The sequence below is a fragment of the Bombina bombina genome, chromosome 2, assembly GCF_027579735.1.
Source record: "Bombina bombina isolate aBomBom1 chromosome 2, aBomBom1.pri, whole genome shotgun sequence".
NCBI classification, from domain to species: domain Eukaryota; kingdom Metazoa; phylum Chordata; class Amphibia; order Anura; family Bombinatoridae; genus Bombina; species Bombina bombina.
In genome coordinates, this window is record NC_069500.1 from 1,246,567,412 (window position 1) to 1,246,586,220 (window position 18,809).

At 41.9% G+C, this 18,809-nt stretch overlaps 1 protein-coding gene across 1 annotated transcript in view; it reads left to right on the forward strand.

Moving 5' to 3' along the window:
* PDS5A (PDS5 cohesin associated factor A) overlaps window positions 1-18,809 on the forward strand; it is a 1,179,407-nt gene that overhangs the window by 1,062,033 nt on the left and 98,565 nt on the right. The window contains exons 25-26 of the mRNA XM_053700274.1: window positions 9,279-9,411; window positions 9,899-10,018. Of these exons, the coding sequence (XP_053556249.1) occupies window positions 9,279-9,411; window positions 9,899-10,018 (253 nt within the window). The remainder of the gene's footprint in view (window positions 1-9,278; window positions 9,412-9,898; window positions 10,019-18,809) is intronic.

Sequence of the window (18,809 nt, forward strand, 5' to 3'; positions counted from 1 at the left end):
TTCATCAAGGATTGTTATTGCAACCGGCAGCCTGCATACTACTATGTTACTGTCACAAGTGCGGCTACTTACTGGTTTAATGCTCTAGAGGAATCTCTTAAAACTGAGACTTCTTTGGAAGAGATACAGAATAGGATTAAAGCTCTTAAATTGGCTAATTCCTTTATTACAGATGCTTCTCTGCAGATTACCACACTAGCGGCTAAGAGTTTGGGGTTCTCCATCTTAGCACGCAGAGCTTTATGGTTGAAGTCTTGGTCTGCAGATGTTTCTTCCAAATCTAAACTTTTTTCTATTCCTTACAAGGGAAAGACCTTGTTCTGACATCACGGGGGGCAAGGGTTCATCTCCTCCCTCAGGATAAGAGATCCAAACAGAGGGGACGACAGAGTAATTTTCGTTCCTTTCAAAATTTCAAGGGAACTCCCTCTTTCTCTAAGCAGGAAGGGAGCTATCCACAAACCAAGTCTACCTGGAGACCCAACCAGTCTTGGAACAAGGCTAAGCAATCCAAGAAACCTGCTGCTGCTCCCAAGTCAGCATGAAGGGTTGGCCCCCGATCCGGGACTGGATCTAGTAGGGGGCAGATTGTCTTTCTTCATCCAGGCTTGGATGAGAGATGTTCAGGATCCCTGTGCAATAGATATAGTGTCTCAGGGATACAAACTGGAATTCAACAATTCTTTCCCCAGAGGAAGGTTCCTTTTACAATTATCTGTAGACCAGGTAAAGAGAGGCGTTCTTACGCTGGATAAGAGACCTCTCCTCCATGGGAGTAATCTGTCCCGTTCCAATTCAGGAGCAGGGACACAGGTTTTACTCAAATCTGTTTGTAGTTCCCAAAAAAGAGGGAACTTTCAGACCTATCTTAGATCTCAAGATTCTAAACAAGTTTCTCAGAGTTCCATCTTTCAAGATGGAAACCATTCGTACCATACTTCTATTGGTTCAGGAGGGTCAATTTATGGCAACAGTGGATCTAAAGGATGCATACCTTCATGTTCCCATCCACAGAGATCATTACAAGTTCCTGAGATTTGCATTTATGGACAAACACTTTCAGTTCGTGGCTCTTCCTTTCGGTCTAGCCACAACACCCAGAATTTTCACAAAGGTTCTGGGGTCTTTACTGGCGGTTCTAAAGCCGCGGGGCATTGCAGTGGCGCCTTATTTGGAAGATATTCTGATCCAGGCGTCAACATTTCAACTGACAAGGTCCCATACCGACATTGTGCTTTCCTTCCTGAGAACCCACGGGTGGAAGCTAAACCTCAGACAAGGGTGCCTTTTCTGGGAACTGTAATCGACTCTATTTCAATGAAGATTTTTCTGACGGAGGTCAGAAAGTTAAAAATTCTGAATACATGTCGAGCCATTCAGTCCAATCCTCGTCCGTCAGTGGCTCAGTGCATGGAGGTAATCGGATTAATGGTGGAGGCAATGGACATAGTACCGTTTTCACGGTTTCATCTCAGACCTCTGAAATTGAGCATGCTCAAGCAATGGAATGGAGATTATACAGATCTGTATCCTCTAATATTTCTGGATCAAGAGACAAGGGATTCTTTTCTGTGGTGGTTGTCACTGGATCATCTGTCTCAGGGGACATGCTTCCACAGACCCCCCATGGGTGATAGTGACAACGGATGCCAGTCTGTTAGGTTGGGGAGCAGTTTAGAACTCCCTAAGGGCTCAGGGTGTATGGACTCCGCTGGAGTCTCTACTTCCCATCAATATTCTGGAGTTGATAGCAATATTCTATGCACTTCAGGCTTGGCCTCAGTTGGCTTCGGCCCAATTCATCCGATTTCAGTCAGACAACATAACGACGGTAGCTTACATCAATCATCAGGGAGGAACAAGGAGTTCCTTAGCGATGACAGAAGTAGCCAAGATAATTCAGTGGGCAGAGTCTCACTCCTGCCATCTGTCAGCGATCTACATCCCAGGGGTGGAAAACTGGGAAGCAGACTTTCTGAGCAGGCAGGCTTTTCATCCGGGGGAATGGGAACTCCATCCGGAGATATTTTCCAGCCTGATTCTCAGATGGGGCAGACCGGAGTTGGATCTCATGGCATCTTACATAACAGGGCTAGTTTATGCTGGTTGACACTACTTTCATGGCAAACGGTTTTTATTGAAAATTTCGTTTGTTTGAGACACTTTGAGGGTTACTTTGGGTTTCTTTCAGGGGTTGTTACCCACATGGCTATTATTCAAACACTTGGGAGTGTTTCTTTAGGCCTCACAAGCACCGTAGTGAGGCGGGAGGGGCCTAATTTTGCGCCTCAGATGCGCAGTTATATTTGACTAGAAGTTCAGGCTGCTTCACATGGAGGGTCCGGCTGCAGTTTGAGGGCCTATAAGAAGTTTTTTCCCCACAAATCTGGTTCCTAAGGGCAGGTAGGGCCACAGCAGAGCTGTGGCAGGGTGCTGAACGTTTTTTAACCGGTTTTTTGGCTTACTGTCGATACGGTTTTGGCATTAAGGGGTTCATCGTTTTTATTGCTAGTGGTGCAATCTTACTAATGCTTTAGGTACATACTGTAAAAATTTCGAAAAGTTTGCTGCATTTTTTCACTGTTTTGCAAAATTGGGTGCCTTTTTTTATCTCTTAAAGGCACAGTAACGTTTTTTTCAAAGTGTGTTTTTACTTGATTAAAGCGATTTCCAAGCCTGTTTGTTTTAATACTAGTCTGTTAAACATGTCTGACACCAAGGAAAATCCTTGTTCAATGTGTTTAGAAGCCATGGTGGAACCCCCCCCCCCCCCTCCTCAGAATGTGTCCCACTTGTACTGATATGTCTATACACTTTAAAGAACATATTGTTGCACTTAAAAATGTGGCCCAAGATGATTCTCAGACAGAAGGTAACGAGGTTAGCCCGTCAACCTCTCCCCAAGTGTCACAACCAGTTACGCCCGCTCAAGCGACGCCTAGCACCCCTAGTGCGTCTAACTCTTTTACCTTGCAAGATTTGGCAGCAGTTATGAATAATACTCTCTGTGTTTTTATCTAAACTGCCCGTGTTACCTGCAAAGCGTGATAGCTCTGTTTTAAGAACAGATTCTGAGCATTCTGACGCTTTAGTAGCCGTATCAGATATACCCTCACAACGCTCTGCAGTGGGGGCGAGGGATGTGCTGTCTGAGGGAGAAATTTCCGATTCAGGAAATGTTTCTCCTCAGACAGATTCAGATACGTTGGCTTTTAAATTTAAACTAGAACACCTCCGCTTATTGCTCAGGGAGGTATTAGTTACTCTGGATGACTGCGACCCTATGGTGGTTCCAGAGAAATTGTGTAAAATGGACAAGTATCTAGAAGTTCCTGTTTACACTGATGTGTTCTCGGTCCCTAAGAGGATTGTGGATATCGTTACTAGGGAGTGGGATAGACCAGGTATTCCCTTTGTTCCCCCTCCTGTTTTTAAGAAAATGTTCCCCATATCTGACCCCATGCAGGACTCGTGGCAGACGGTCCCTAAGGTGGAGGGGGCTATTTCTTCACTTGCTAAACGCACAACCATACCAATTGAAGACAGTTGTGCTTTTAAAGACCCTATGAATAAAAGAGGGTTTACTTAAGAAAAATTTTGCGTGCATTGTTCCTGTAACTACTGCCGCTGCTTTCTGGTTCGAGGCGCTGGAAGATGCGCTCCAGACGGAGACCTCATATGAGGACATTATGGACAGAATTAAGGCTCTTAAGCTGTCTAATTCTTTTATCACAGATGCCGCTTTCCAACTAGCTAAGTTAGTGGCAAAGAATTCAGGTTTTGCCATTTTAGCACGCAGGGCGCTATGGCTAAAGTCCTGGTCGGCCGATGTGTCGTCAAAATCCAAACTCTTGGACATCCCTTTCAAAGGAAAGACCCTCTTCGGGCCTGAATTGAAAGAGATTATTTCAGAAATCACTGGGGGAAAAGGCCATGCTCTCCCTCAGGACAAGTCCTTTAAGATAAAGAACAAACAAAATAATTTTCGTTCCTTTCGGAATTTCAGGAGCGGTCTCGCTTCATCCTCCCCTACTACAAAGCAAGAGGGTAACGCTTCGCAACCCAGGGCAGCCTGGAAACCTTACCAGGGCTGGAACAAGGGTAAACAGGCCAAGAAGCCTGCAGCTGCCTCCAAGACAGCATGATGGGGTAGCCCCAGATCCGGGACCGGATCTAGTAGGGGGCAGACTCTCTCTCTTTGCTCAGGCCTGGGCAAGAGACGTACACGATCCCTGGGCCTTAGAAATTGTATCCCAGGGATATCTTCTAGAATTCAAGGACTCCCCTCCAAGGGGAAGGTTCCACATTTCTCGTCTGTCTACAGACCAGACAAAGAAAGAGGCGTTCTTACGCTGTGTAGAAGACCTACATACAATGGGTGTGATCCACCCAGTTCCAATTGCGGAACAAGGGCTGGGTTTTTACTCAAACCTGTTTGTGGTTCCCAAGAAAGAAGGAACTTTCAGACCAATCCTGGATCTCAAAATTCTAAACAAATTCCTCAGAGTCCTATCATTCAAGATGGAGACCATTCGGACAATCTTGCCAATGATCCAGGAGGGTCAATATATGACTACCGTGGATCTACAGGATGCGTATCTGCACATTCCTATCCACAAAGATCATCACCAGTTTCTCAGGTTCGCCTTTCTGGACAAGCATTACCAATTTGTGGCTCTTCCTTTCGGGTTGGCCACTGCTCCCAGAATTTTCACAAAGGTGCTAGGGTCCCTCCTGGCGGTTCTAAGACCGCGGGGCATAGCAGTGGCGCCTTACCTAGATGACATCTTAATTCAAGCGTCGACTTTCCAAAGAGCCAAGTCTCACACGGAAATTGTATTGGCCTTTCTGAGGTCTCACGGGTGGAAGGTGAACATCAAAAAGAGTTCTCTCTCCCCCCTCACAAGAGTTTCCTTCCTAGGAACTCTAATAGACTCGGTAGAAATGAAAATATTTCAGACCAAGGTCAGAAAGTTAAAACTCTTAACCACTTGCCGAGCCCTTCATTCCATTCCTTGTCCATCTGTAGCTCAGTGCATGGAGACAATCGGGCTAATGGTAGCGGCAATAAACATAGTCCCTTTTGCACGGATACACCTCAGACCACTGCAACTATGCATGCTCAAACAGTGGAATGGAGATTATGCAGATTTGTCTCCTCAAATACAGCTGGACCAGGGGACCAGAGATTCTCTTCTCTGGTGGTGGTCTCAGGATCACCTGTCTCAGGGAATGTGTTTCCGCAGACCAGAGTGGATCATCGTAACGACCGATGCCAGTCTGTTGGGCTGGGGTGCAGTCTGGGACTCCCTGAAAGCTCAGGGCTTATGGTCTCTGGAAGAAGCTCTTCTCCCGATAAACATTCTGGAACTGAGGGCGATATTCAACGCGCTCCAGGCATGGCTTCGGCTAGCTGCAGCCAAATTCATCAGATTTCAGTCGGACAACATCACGACTGTAGCTTACGGCAATCATCAAGGGGGAACAAGGAGTTCCCTAGCAATGATGGAAGTAACAAAAATAATCAGGTGGGCGAAGGATCACTCTTGCCATCTCTCAGCAATTCACGTCCCAGGAGTAGACATCTGGGAGGCGGATTTTCTAAGTCGTCAGACTTTTCACCCGGGGGAGTGGGAACTCCACCCGGAGGTATTTGCCCAGCTGACTCAGCTATGGGGCACTCCAGAATTGGATACAATAATACAAGGTCCTTTCAAACATCCAAATCTAATTTCTCTGCGTCTGACTGCTTGGAGATTGAACGCCTAATTCTATCAAAGCGTGGTTTCTCTGAGTCGGTTATTGATCCCCTGATTCAGGCTAGAAAGCCTGTCACCAGGAAAATCTACCATAAGATTTTGCGAAAATATCTTTTTTGGTGCGAATCCAAGGGTTACTCATGGAGTAAGATTAGGATTCCCAGGATATTGTCCTTTCTCCAAGAAGGATTGGAGAAAGGGTTATCAGCTAGTTCCTTGAAAGGACAGATATCTGCTTTGTCTATTCTTTTACACAAACGTCTGGCAGAGGTACCAGACGTTCAAACGTTTAGTTAGCCTTTAGTCAGAATCAAGCCTGTTTATAGACCTGTGGCTCCGCCATGGAGTCTGAATTTAGTTCTTTCAGTTCTGCAAGGGGTTCCGTTTGAACCTTTACATTCCATAGATATTAAGCTTTTATCTTGGAAAGTTTTGTTTTTGGTAGCTATCTCTTCTGCTCGAAGAGTTTCAGAGTTATCTGCTTTACAGTGTGATTCACCTTACCTGGTTTTCCATGCAGATAAGGTAGTTTTGCGTACCAAACCCGGTTTTCTTCCTAAGGTTGTGTCTAATAAGAATATTAACCAGGAAATTGTTGTTCCTTCTCTGTGTCCTAATCCTTCTTCGAAGAAGGAACGTCTGTTACACAATCTTGATGTGGTTCGTGCTTTAAAGTTCTATTTACAAGCAACTAAGGATTTCAGACAAACAACTTCATTGTTTGTTATTTATTCTAGTAAGAAGAGAGGTCAGAAGGCGACTGCTACCTCGCTTTCCTTTTGGCTGAAAAGCATCATCCGTTTGGCCTATGAGACTGCTGGCCAGCAGCCTCCCGAAACAATTACTGCTCATTCTACCAGAGCAGTGGCTTCCACATGGGCTTTTAAAAATGAGGCTTCTGTTGAACAGATTTGTAAGGCAGCGACTTGGTCTTCGCTGCATACTTTTTCCAAATTTTACAAATTCGATACTTTTGCTTCTTCGGAGGCTATTTTTGGGAGAAAGGGTTTACAAGCAGTGGTGCCTTCTGTTTAAGGTACCTGTCTTGTTCCCTCCCTTCATCCGTGTCCTAAAGCTTTGCTATTGGTATCCCACAAGTAAAGGATGAATCCGTGTACTCGATACATCTTACAAGAGAAAACAGAATTTATGCTTACCGGATAAATTACTTTCTCTTGTGATGTATCGAGTCCACGGCCTGCCCTGGCTATTAAGTCAGGTAGTTTTTTTTTAACTACAGTCACCACTGCACCCTATGGTTTCTCCTTTTTCTTCCTAACCTTCGGTCAAATGACTGGGGGATGGAGCTAGAGGGGGAGCTATATGGACATCTCTGCTGTGTGCTCTCTTTGCCACTTCCTGTTGGGAAGGAGAATATCCCACAAGTAAAGGATGAATCCGTGGACTCGATACATCACAAGAGAAAGTAATTTATCAGGTAAGCATAAATTCTGTTATCTTTATTGGTGTGAATCATGGAGTCGGGTTAGGATTCCTAGGATTTTGTCCTTTCTCCAAGAAGGATTGGAGAAGGGGCTGTCAGCAAGTTCCTTAAAGGGACAGATTTCTGTTTTATCTATTTTGGTACACAAGTGTCTGGCAGGTGTTCCAGATGTTCAATCTTTTTGTCAGGCTCTGACTAGAATCAGGCCTGTGTTTAGACCAATTGCTCCTCCTTGGAGTTTGAATTTGGTTCTTCATGTTCTTCAAGGGGTTCCGTTTGAACCTATGCATTCCATAGATATTAAGTTATCTTGCAAGGTTTAATTTTTGGTTGTGAATTCTTCTGCTCGCAGAGTTTCTGAGCTTTCGGCATTACAATGTGATTCTCCTTATCTTATTTTCCATGCGGATAAGGTGGTGTTACGTACCAAACCTGGTTTTCTTCCTAAGGTTGTTTCTAATAAGAATATTAATCAGGAAATTGTTGTTCCTTCCTTGTGTCCTAATCCTTCTTCTAAGAAGGAGCGTCTGTTACATAATTTGGACGTAGTCCGTGCCTTGAACTGCTACGGCTACCTCTCTTTCTTTTTGGCTGAAGAGTATCATCCGTTTTGCATATGAGACTGCTGGACAGCAGCCTCCTGAACAATTTACAGCTCATTCCACTAGGGCTGTGGCTTCCTCTTGGGCATTCAAAAATGATGCTTCGGTTGAGCAGATTTGCAAAGCTGCAACTTGGTCGTGTCTTCACACTTTTTCCAAATTTTAAAATTTTATACTTTTGCCTCATCTGAGGCTGTTTTTGGGAGGAAAGTTCTTCAAGCAGTGGTGCCTTCCGTTTAGGTTCCCTGTCTTGTCCCTCCCGTTTCATCCGTGTGCTATAGCTTTGGTATTGTATCCCACAAGTAAGGATGAAATCCGTGGACTCATTGTATCTTGTAAAAGAAAATGAAATTTATGCATTACCTGATAAATGTGTTTCTTTTACGATACGATGAGTCCACGGCCCACCCTGTTTTTCTAGGACAGGTCTTTTGTTAAACTTCAGTCACCTCTGCACCTTGGCTTTTCCTTTCTCTTCCTAACTTCGGTCGAATGACTGGAGTGGGAGGAAAGGGAGGAGCTATATATACAGCTCTGCTGTGGTGCTCTTTGCCTCCTCCTGCTGACCAGGAGGCGATATCCCACAAGTAAGGATTAAATCCGTGGACTCATCGTATCGTAAAAGAAACAATTTTATCAGGTAATGCATAAATTTCATTTTTTTTTTTCTCTGATACATGAGTAGAGGACTACCCCTGATTGACGGAGAAAACATCCCCTTCCGAGGAATTGGCAAATTCATAAACCGAAATCATTAACCTCCATATTCTAAGATAAAGAAAAACTATAAGCTTACCTTTTTATGCATATTTGAAGGCATTATAGCTGCCACCAATCAACAAGCGCTACCCAGGTTTTGAACCAAAAATGGGCTGGCTCCTAAGCTTACATTCCTGCTTTTAAAAAAAATACAGAGAGAACAAAGAAATGTTAATAGGAGTACATAAGAAAGTTGCTTAAAATTGCATGCTCTATCCGAATCATGAGAGAACATTTTTGGTTTCATATCCCTTTAATACGCAGTTGTCCTTAATTTTGGCTTCTAACTGCTTGCAATATGAAATGTGTTATTCTTCTTTCCTTTTGGAGCAGTTTATGCTTTCTCTTTGAGTTGGCTGCATTTCATCTGCTCTGTAATATATTTATTTTATATTATTCTAGCATTATATAGTAAATTATTTATCTAATGGTACATTTTCAGTTGTTTGTTTTTTGTTTTGTTTTTTTGTGTGTCTATTATTCAGTTATTTTGACAATAAATAATAATTTGTTTTTGGTGTTTATTTTCCTATGTGGGTGGAGTTTTTCTATTTTCTTCTGTGCATTTCTTGTAAATGTGTTAGTGATACACCCATATATTCATGTTTATATAATCTTGCCTTGGGGCACCCCGTTGCTAAATTAAAACTCAGTACAAAATGTATTTTAGATGTTGCAAATATGTTAATATCTAAATTGATTTTGTTACTTAAGGTGTCTATGGTTTATGCTTGAAGTTTTAATGACCAAGAATGAGAATAACAGTCATGCGTTCATGAAGAAAATGTGTGAAAACATCAAACAAACCAGAGATACTCAAGCGCCAGATGATCCAAAAGTCAATGAAGTAAGTTTCTTTTTCTTATTACTTTCTTTTAAAAGGGACGTTGTACTTTTAAAATGTTTCTATTGTGTATATGAATTTGAAGCAGTTAAAACAAAAGTTGATTTGTGTTGTTGCCTCTTGTTTGCATCACTTTACTATAGAGAATACTACAGTTCAGCATAGTTTCAGTACAGGTGGAGGTTTCACCCAGCAAAATAAATTTCTGAATGACAAAATAAAGGTAAATTAGCTATATGTAAATAGTTCAATAGACACAAGAAGGTAAAATGAAAGTTTTTGAAAGTGCACTTATCCAAGCTAGTTATTAATTAACCAGAACATTTTGTGTGTTTTTAGACTATCACTTTCTGATTTGTGTACTCTAAGGCAGAGCTGTTTCAGAAAAGCAGGGCAGATTCTTATTTTATTTGGTGTCTGACTGTTCACAGTAGCGTTGTTTGTATACTTGTTTAGCTTGTTAATCTTATTGTGTTCCATTTCTTTCTAGAAACTATATACAGTCTGTGATGTTGCACTGATTGTCATGAATAGCAAGACTACAATCACTCCTACAGAAACAACCAAGGACCCTGTGATACCAACCCGATTTTTTACACAGCCTGAGAAGGTGATTTTTTTTTCTGTAACACTTTTAGCCAATAAAAAAAACTGAATTGTTATTTCATTACTCTGCTGTATGAATACAATATAATGGATAAATATAACAGCTTAAACAAATTTAAAACATGGTAAAATATCTTCAGCGATGGTAAACAAAGTCTTAATTGAAGCATGCATTTAAATCTTTGCATAGCTCAATCTATCATATCCATTTATAAATGTATATCATCATATCAACACACAAACTTTTTTCATGCTACAGCAATCCTATAAGTGCCTTACGTTCAATAGCAAAGCCTAGCCTGCTCACCCATAGCACTCCCAGCCTATGCTTAATGTTGTTGCGCATGTGTAATGTAATCTGGGAAATCTGTGTCTGCAATTACACTGAACTGGCTCTCAAAAAGGAATCACTTGCAGTGACGTTGCACTCATGCGCAGAGAATATGGGATTCAACTATAATCATCCCCAAAGCGCGCAAACCAGGTAGGCTGCAGAGCGGCCAGATCACTTCGAAGAAAGTACAACATATAAAGGTTTTTTTATTTAAAATACGTTTTTTACCATTTGATGACATATTTACAAAATGTAACTGCCGCGCTATTTAATTACTAATTGCATATCCCTCAAGTTTACCACCCCTTTAAATGTATTATGGACATTTAGAAATTCAAGTTGTAGAGATTATACATGAGCAATGTCATAAGACATGTTTGCTCTTCAAATCATGCTACATTTTTTATACAAAAAGTCTGCTTCAGTAGGTACCATGAAATTAAGATATTAAAATGTCATCACCCTTTATTTGTCCTTTTATGTTGTAGCATTTTAAACTTCTTATGTTGCCACTACCTTCCATAGTTAAAAGTTGGTTGTTTGTCATCTGACAGTTATAGAGTACCGTTATCTGATATTACAATGTCTTGTCATAGAACATGACCATTACAATCCTGTTTGATACGTTTAACATATTGTACAGGGTAGTTATGTTCATTGGTTGCAGATAAAGTTACAACACCAAATGTTATCAGTTCGTAGTTGTTTTCATTTGTTATTTAAAAACAGAATTTATGTTTACCTGATAAATTACTTTCTCCAACGGTGTGTCCGGTCCACGGCGTCATCCTTACTTGTGGGATATTCTCTTCCCCAACAGGAAATGGCAAAGAGCCCAGCAAAGCTGGTCACATGATCCCTCCTAGGCTCCGCCTTCCCCAGTCATTCGACCGACGTAAAGGAGGAATATTTGCATAGGAGAAATCATATGATACCGTGGTGACTGTAGTTAAAGAAAATAAATTATCAGACCTGATTAAAAAACCAGGGCGGGCCGTGGACCGGACACACCGTTGGAGAAAGTAATTTATCAGGTAAACATAAATTCTGTTTTCTTTCATGTAATTAGCAAGAGTCCATGAGCTAGTGACGTATGGGATATACATTCCTACCAGGAGGGGCAAAGTTTCCCAAACCTCAAAATGCCTATAAATACACCCCTCACCACACCCACAATTCAGTTTTTACAAACTTTGCCTCCGATGGAGGTGGTGAAGTAAGTTTGTGCTAGATTCTACGTTGATATGCGCTCCGCAGCAAGTTGGAGCCCGGTTTTCCTCTCAGCGTGCAGTGAATGTCAGAGGGATGTGAGGAGAGTATTGCCTATTTGAATGCAGTGATCTCCTTCTAAGGGGTCTATTTCATAGGTTCTCTGTTATCGGTCGTAGAGATTCATCTCTTACCTCCCTTTTCAGATCGACGATATACTCTTATATATACCATTACCTCTGCTGATTCTCGTTTCAGTACTGGTTTGGCTATCTGCTATATGTAGATGAGTGTCCTGGGGTAAGTAAGTCTTATTTTCTGTGACACTCCTAGCTATGGTTGGGCACTTTGTTTATAAAGTTCTAAATATATGTATTCAAACATTTATTTGCCTTGACTCAGAATGTTCAACTTTCCTTATTTTCAGACAGTCAGTTTCATATTTGGGATAATGCATTTTAATTTAACATTTTTCTTACCTTAAAATTTGACTTTTTCCCTGTGGGCTGTTAGCCTCGCGGGGGCTGAAAATGCTTCATTTTATTGCGTCATTCTTGGCGCGGACTTTTTTGGCGCAAAAATTCTATTTCCGTTTCCGGCGTCATACGTGTCGCCGGAAGTTGCGTCATTTTTTGACGTTATTTTGCGCCAAAAATGTCGGCGTTCCGGATGTGGCGTCATTTTTGGCGCCAAAAAACATTTAGGCGCCAAATAATGTGGGTGTCTTATTTGGCGCGAAAAAATATGGGCGTCACTTTTGTCTCCACATTATTTAAGTCTCATTTTTTATTGCTTCTGGTTGCTAGAAGCTTGTTCTTTGGCATTTTTTCCCATTCCTGAAACTGTCATTTAAGGAATTTGATCAATTTTGCTTTATATATATGTTGTTTTTTCTCTTACATATTGCAAGATGTCTCACGTTGCATCTGAGTCAGAAGATACTACAGGAAAATCGCTGTCAAGTGCTGAATCTACCAAAGCTAAGTGTATCTGCTGTAAACTTTTGGTAGCTATTCCTCCAGCTGTTGTTTGTATTGATTGTCATGACAAACTTGTTAAAGCAGATAATATTTCCTTTAGTAAAGTACCATTGCCTGTTGCAGTTCCTTCAACATCTAAGGTGCAGAATGTTCCTGATAATATAAGAGATTTTGTTTCTGAATCCATAAAGAAGGCTATGTCTGTTATTTCTCCTTCTAGTAAACGTAAAAAATCTTTTAAAACTTCTCTCCCTACAGATGAATTTTTAAATGAACATCATCATTCTGATTCTGATGATTCCTCTGGTTCAGAGGATTCTGTCTCAGAGGTTGATGCTGATAAATCTTCATATTTATTTTAAATGGAATTTATTCGTTCTTTACTTAAAGAAGTACTAATTGCTTTAGAAATAGAGGATTCTGGTCCTCTTGATACTAATTCTAAACGTTTAGATAAGGTATTTAAAGCTCCTGTGGTTATTCCAGAAGTTTTTCCTGTTCCTAATGCTATTGCTGCAGTAATTTCCAAAGAATGGGATAATTTGGGTAATTCATTTACTCCTTCTAAACGTTTTAAGCAATTATATCCTGTGCCGTCTGACAGATTAGAATTTTGGGACAAGATCCCTAAAGTTGATGGGGCTATTTCTACCCTTGCTAAACGTACTACTATTCCTACGTCAGATGGTACTTCGTTTAAGGATCCTCTAGATAGGAAAATTGAGTCCTTTCTAAGAAAAGCTTATCTGTGTTCAGGTAATCTTCTTAGACCTGCTATATCTTTGGCTGATGTTGCTGCAGCTTCAACTTTTTGGTTGGAAACTTTAGCGCAACAAGTAACACATCGTGATTCTCATGATATTATTATTCTTCTTCAGCATGCTAATAATTTTATCTGTGATGCCATTTTTGATATTATCAGAGTTGATGTCAGGTTTATGTCTCTAGCTATTTTAGCTAGAAGAGCTTTATGGCTTAAAACTTGGAATGCTGATATGGCTTCTAAATCAACTTTACTTTCCATTTCTTTCCAGGGTAACAAATTATTTGGTTCTCAGTTGGATTCCATTATTTCAACTGTTACTGGTGGGAAAGGAACTTTTTTACCACAGGATAAAAAATCTAAAGGTAAAAACAGGGCTAATAATCGTTTTCGTTCCTTTCGTTTCAACAAAGAACAAAAGCCTGATCCTTCATCCTCAGGAGCAGTTTCAGTTTGGAGACCATCTCCAGTCTGGAATAAATCCAAGCCAGCTAGAAAGGCAAAGCCTGCTTCTAAGTCCACATGAAGGTGCGGCCCTCATTCCAGCTCAGCTGGTAGGGGGCAGGTTACGTTTTTTCAAGGAAATTTGGATCAATTCTGTTCACAATCTTTGGATTCAGAGCATTGTTTCAGAAGGGTACAGAATTGGTTTCAAGTTGAGACCTCCTGCAAAGAGATTTTTTCTTTCCCGTGTCCCAGTAAATCCAGTAAAAGCTCAAGCATTTCTGAAATGTGTTTCAGATCTAGAGTTGACTGGAGTAATTATGCCAGTTCCAGTTCCGGAACAGGGGATGGGGTTTTATTCAAATCTCTTCATTGTACCAAAGAAGGAGAATTCTTTCAGACCAGTTCTGGATCTAAAAATATTGAATCGTTATGTAAGGATTCCAACGTTCAAGATGGTAACTGTAAGGACTATCTTACCTTTTGTTCAGCAAGGGAATTATATGTCCACAATAGATTTACAGGATGCATATCTGCATATTCCGATTCATCCAGATCATTATCAATTCCTGAGATTCTCGTTTCTGGACAAGCATTACCAGTTTGTGGCTCTGCCGTTTGGCCTAGCTACAGCTCCAAGAATTTTTACAAAGGTTCTCGGTGCCCTGCTGTCTGTAATCAGAGAACAGGGTATTGTGGTATTTCCTTATTTGGACGATATCTTGGTACTTGCTCAGTCTTTACATTTAGCAGAATCTCATACGAATCGACTTGTGTTGTTTCTTCAAGATCATGGTTGGAGGATCAATTTACCAAAAAGTTCTTTGATTCCTCAGACAAGGGTAACCTTTCTGGGTTTCCAGATGGATTCAGTGTCCATGACTCTGTCTTTAACAGACAAGAGACGTCTAAAGTTGATTACAGCTTGTCGAAACCTTCAGTCACAATCATTCCCTTCGGTAGCCTTATGCATGGAAATTCTAGGTCTTATGACTGCTGCATCGGACGCGATCCCCTTTGCTCGTTTTCACATGCGACCTCTTCAGCTCTGTATGCTGAAGCAATGGTGCAAGGATTACACGAAGATATCTCAATTAATATCTTTAAAACCGATTGTTCGACACTCTCTAACATGGTGGACAGATCACCATCGTTTAATTCAGGGGGCTTCTTTTGTGCTTCCGACCTGGACTGTAATTTCAACAGATGCAAGTCTCACAGGTTGGGGAGCTGTGTGGGGATCTCTGACGGCACAAGGAGTTTGGGAATCTCAGGAGGTGAGATTACCGATCAATATTTTGGAACTCCGTGCAATTTTCAGAGCTCTTCAGTTTTGGCCTCTTCTGAAGAGAGAATCGTTCATTTGTTTTCAGACAGACAATGTCACAACTGTGGCATACATCAATCATCAAGGAGGGACTCACAGTCCTCTGGCTATGAAAGAAGTATCTCGAATTTTGGTTTGGGCGGAATCCAGCTCCTGTCTAATCTCTGCGGTTCATATCCCAGGTGTAGACAATTGGGAAGCGGATTATCTCAGTCGCCAAACGTTGCATCCGGGCGAATGGTCTCTTCACCCAGAGGTATTTCTCCAACATAGGTGTGTCCGGTCCACGGCGTCATCCTTACTTGTGGGATATTCTCTTCCCCAACAGGAAATGGCAAAGAGCCCAGCAAAGCTGGTCACATGATCCCTCCTAGGCTCCGCCTACCCCAGTCATTCTCTTTGCCGTTGTACAGGCAACATCTCCACGGAGATGGCTTAGAGTTTTTTAGTGTTTAACTGTAGTTTTTATTATTCAATCAAGAGTTTGTTATTTTGAAATAGTGCTGGTATGTACTATTTACTCAGAAACAGAAAAGAGATGAAGATTTCTGTTTGTATGAGGAAAATGATTTTAGCAACCGTCACTAAAATCCATGGCTGTTCCACACAGGACTGTTGAGAGCAATTAACTTCAGTTGGGGGAACAGTGTGCAGTCTCTTGCTGCTTGAGGTATGACACATTCTAACAAGACGATGTAATGCTGGAAGCTGTCATTTTCCCTATGGGATCCGGTAAGCCATGTTTATTTCGATCGTAAATAAGGGCTTCACAAGGGCTTATTAAAACTGTAGACTTTTTCTGGGCTAAATCGATTCATTATTAACACATATTTAGCCTTGAGGAATCATTTTATCTGGGTATTTTGATATAATAATATCGGCAGGCACTGTTTTAGACACCTTATTCTTAGGGGCTTTCCCAAAGCATAAGCAGAGCCTCATTTTCGCGCCGGTGTGGCGCACTTGTTTTTGAGAGGCATGGCATGCAGTCGCATGTGAGAGGAGCTCTGATACTTAGAAAAGACTTTCTGAAGGCGTCATTTGGTATCGTATTCCCCTTTGGGCTTGGTTGGGTCTCAGCAAAGCAGATACCAGGGACTGTAAAGGGGTCAATGTTCAAAACGGCTCCGGTTCCGTTATTTTAAGGGTTAAAGCTTCCAAATTTGGTGTGCAATACTTTTAAGGCTTTAAGACACTGTGGTGAAAATTTGGTGAATTTTGAACAATTCCTTCATGTTTTCTCCAACATAGGTGTGTCCGGTCCACGGCGTCATCCTTACTTGTGGGATATTCTCTTCCCCAACAGGAAATGGCAAAGAGCCCAGCAAAGCTGGTCACATGATCCCTCCTAGGCTCCGCCTACCCCAGTCATTCTCTTTGCCGTTGTACAGGCAACATCTCCACGGAGATGGCTTAGAGTTTTTTAGTGTTTAACTGTAGTTTTTATTATTCAATCAAGAGTTTGTTATTTTGAAATAGTGCTGGTATGTACTATTTACTCAGAAACAGAAAAGAGATGAAGATTTCTGTTTGTATGAGGAAAATGATTTTAGCAACCGTAACTAAAATCCATGGCTGTTCCACACAGGACTGTTGAGAGCAATTAACTTCAGTTGGGGGAACAGTGTGCAGTCTCTTGCTGCTTGAGGTATGACACATTCTAACAAGACGATGTAATGCTGGAAGCTGTCATTTTCCCTATGGGATCCGGTAAGCCATGTTTATTACGATCATAAATAAGGGCTTCACAAGGGCTTATTAAGACTGTAGACTGTTTCTGGGCTAAATCGATTCATTATTAACACATATTTAGCCTTGAGGAATCATTTTATCTGGGTATTTTGATATAATAATATCGGCAGGCACTGTATTAGACACCTTATTCCTTAGGGGCTTTCCCAAAGCTTAAGCAGAGCCTCATTTTCGCGCCGGTGTGGCGCACTTGTTTTTGAGAGGCATGGCATGCAGTCGCATGTGAGAGGAGCTCTGATACTTAGAAAAGACTTTCTGAAGGCGTCATTTGGTATCGTATTCCCCTTTGGGCTTGGTTGGGTCTCAGCAAAGCAGATACCAGGGACTGTAAAGGGGTTAAAGTTTAAAACGGCTCCGGTTCCGTTATTTTAAGGGTTAAAGCTTCCCCTTGTCAGCGTAAGCGTGGCTGCTCTGTTTTAGATACTGAAGAGCATGACGACGCTGATATTAATATCTCTGAAGGGCCCCTAACCCAGTCTGATGGGGCCAGGGAGGTTTTGTCTGAGGGAGAAATTACTGATTCAGGGAACATTTCTCAACAGGCTGAACCTGATGTGATTGCATTTAAATTTAAGTTGGAACATCTCCGCATTCTGCTTAAGGAGGTATTATCCACTCTGGATGATTGTGAAAAGTTGGTCATCCCAGAGAAACTATGTAAAATGGACAAGTTCCTAGAGGTGCCGGGGCTCCCAGAAGCTTTTCCTATACCCAAGCGGGTGGCGGACATTGTTAATAAAGAATGGGAAAGGCCCGGTATTCCTTTCGTCCCTCCCCCCATATTTAAAAAATTGTTTCCTATGGTCGACCCCAGAAAGGACTTATGGCAGACAGTCCCCAAGGTCGAGGGAGCGGTTTCCACTTTAAACAAACGCACCACTATACCCATAGAGGATAGTTGTGCTTTCAAAGATCCTATGGATAAAAAATTAGAAGGTTTGCTTAAAAAGATGTTTGTTCAGCAGGGTTACCTTCTACAACCAATTTCATGCATTGTCCCTGTCGCTACAGCCGCATGTTTCTGGTTCGATGAGCTGATAAAGACGCTCGATAGTGATTCTCCTCCTTATGAGGAGATTATGGACAGAATCAATGCTCTCAAATTGGCTAATTCTTTCACCCTAGACGCCACTTTGCAATTGGCTAGGTTAGCGGCTAAGAATTCTGGGTTTGCTATTGTGGCGCGCAGAGCGCTTTGGTTGAAATCTTGGTCGGCTGATGCGTCTTCCAAGAACAAGCTACTAAACATTCCTTTCAAGGGGAAAACGCTGTTTGGCCCTGACTTGAAAGAGATTATCTCTGATATCACTGGGGGTAAGGGCCACGCCCTTCCTCAGGATCGGCCTTTCAAGGCAAAAAATAGACCTAATTTTCGTCCCTTTCGTAAAAACGGACCAGCCCAAAGTGCTACGTCCTCTAAGCAAGAGGGTAATACTTCTCAAGCCAAGCCAGCTTGGAGACCAATGCAAGGCTGGAACAAGGGAAAGCAGGCCAAGAAACCTGCCACTGCTACCAAGACAGCATGAAATGTTGGCCCCCGATCCGGGACCGGATCTGGTGGGGGGCAGACTCTCTCTCTTCGCTCAGGCTTGGGCAAGAGATGTTCTGGATCCTTGGGCGCTAGAAATAGTCTCCCAAGGTTATCTTCTGGAATTCAAGGGACTTCCCCCAAGGGGGAGGTTCCACAGGTCTCAGTTGTCTTCAGACCACATAAAAAGACAGGCGTTCTTACATTGTGTAGAAGACCTGTTAAAAATGGGAGTGATTCATCCAGTTCCATTAAGAGAACAAGGGATGGGGTTCTACTCCAATCTGTTCATAGTTCCCAAAAAAGAGGGAACGTTCAGACCAATCTTAGATCTCAAGATCTTAAACAAGTTTCTCAAGGTTCCATCGTTCAAGATGGAAACCATTCGAACTATTCTTCCTTCCATCCAGGAAGGTCAATTCATGACCACGGTGGATTTAAAGGATGCGTATCTACAT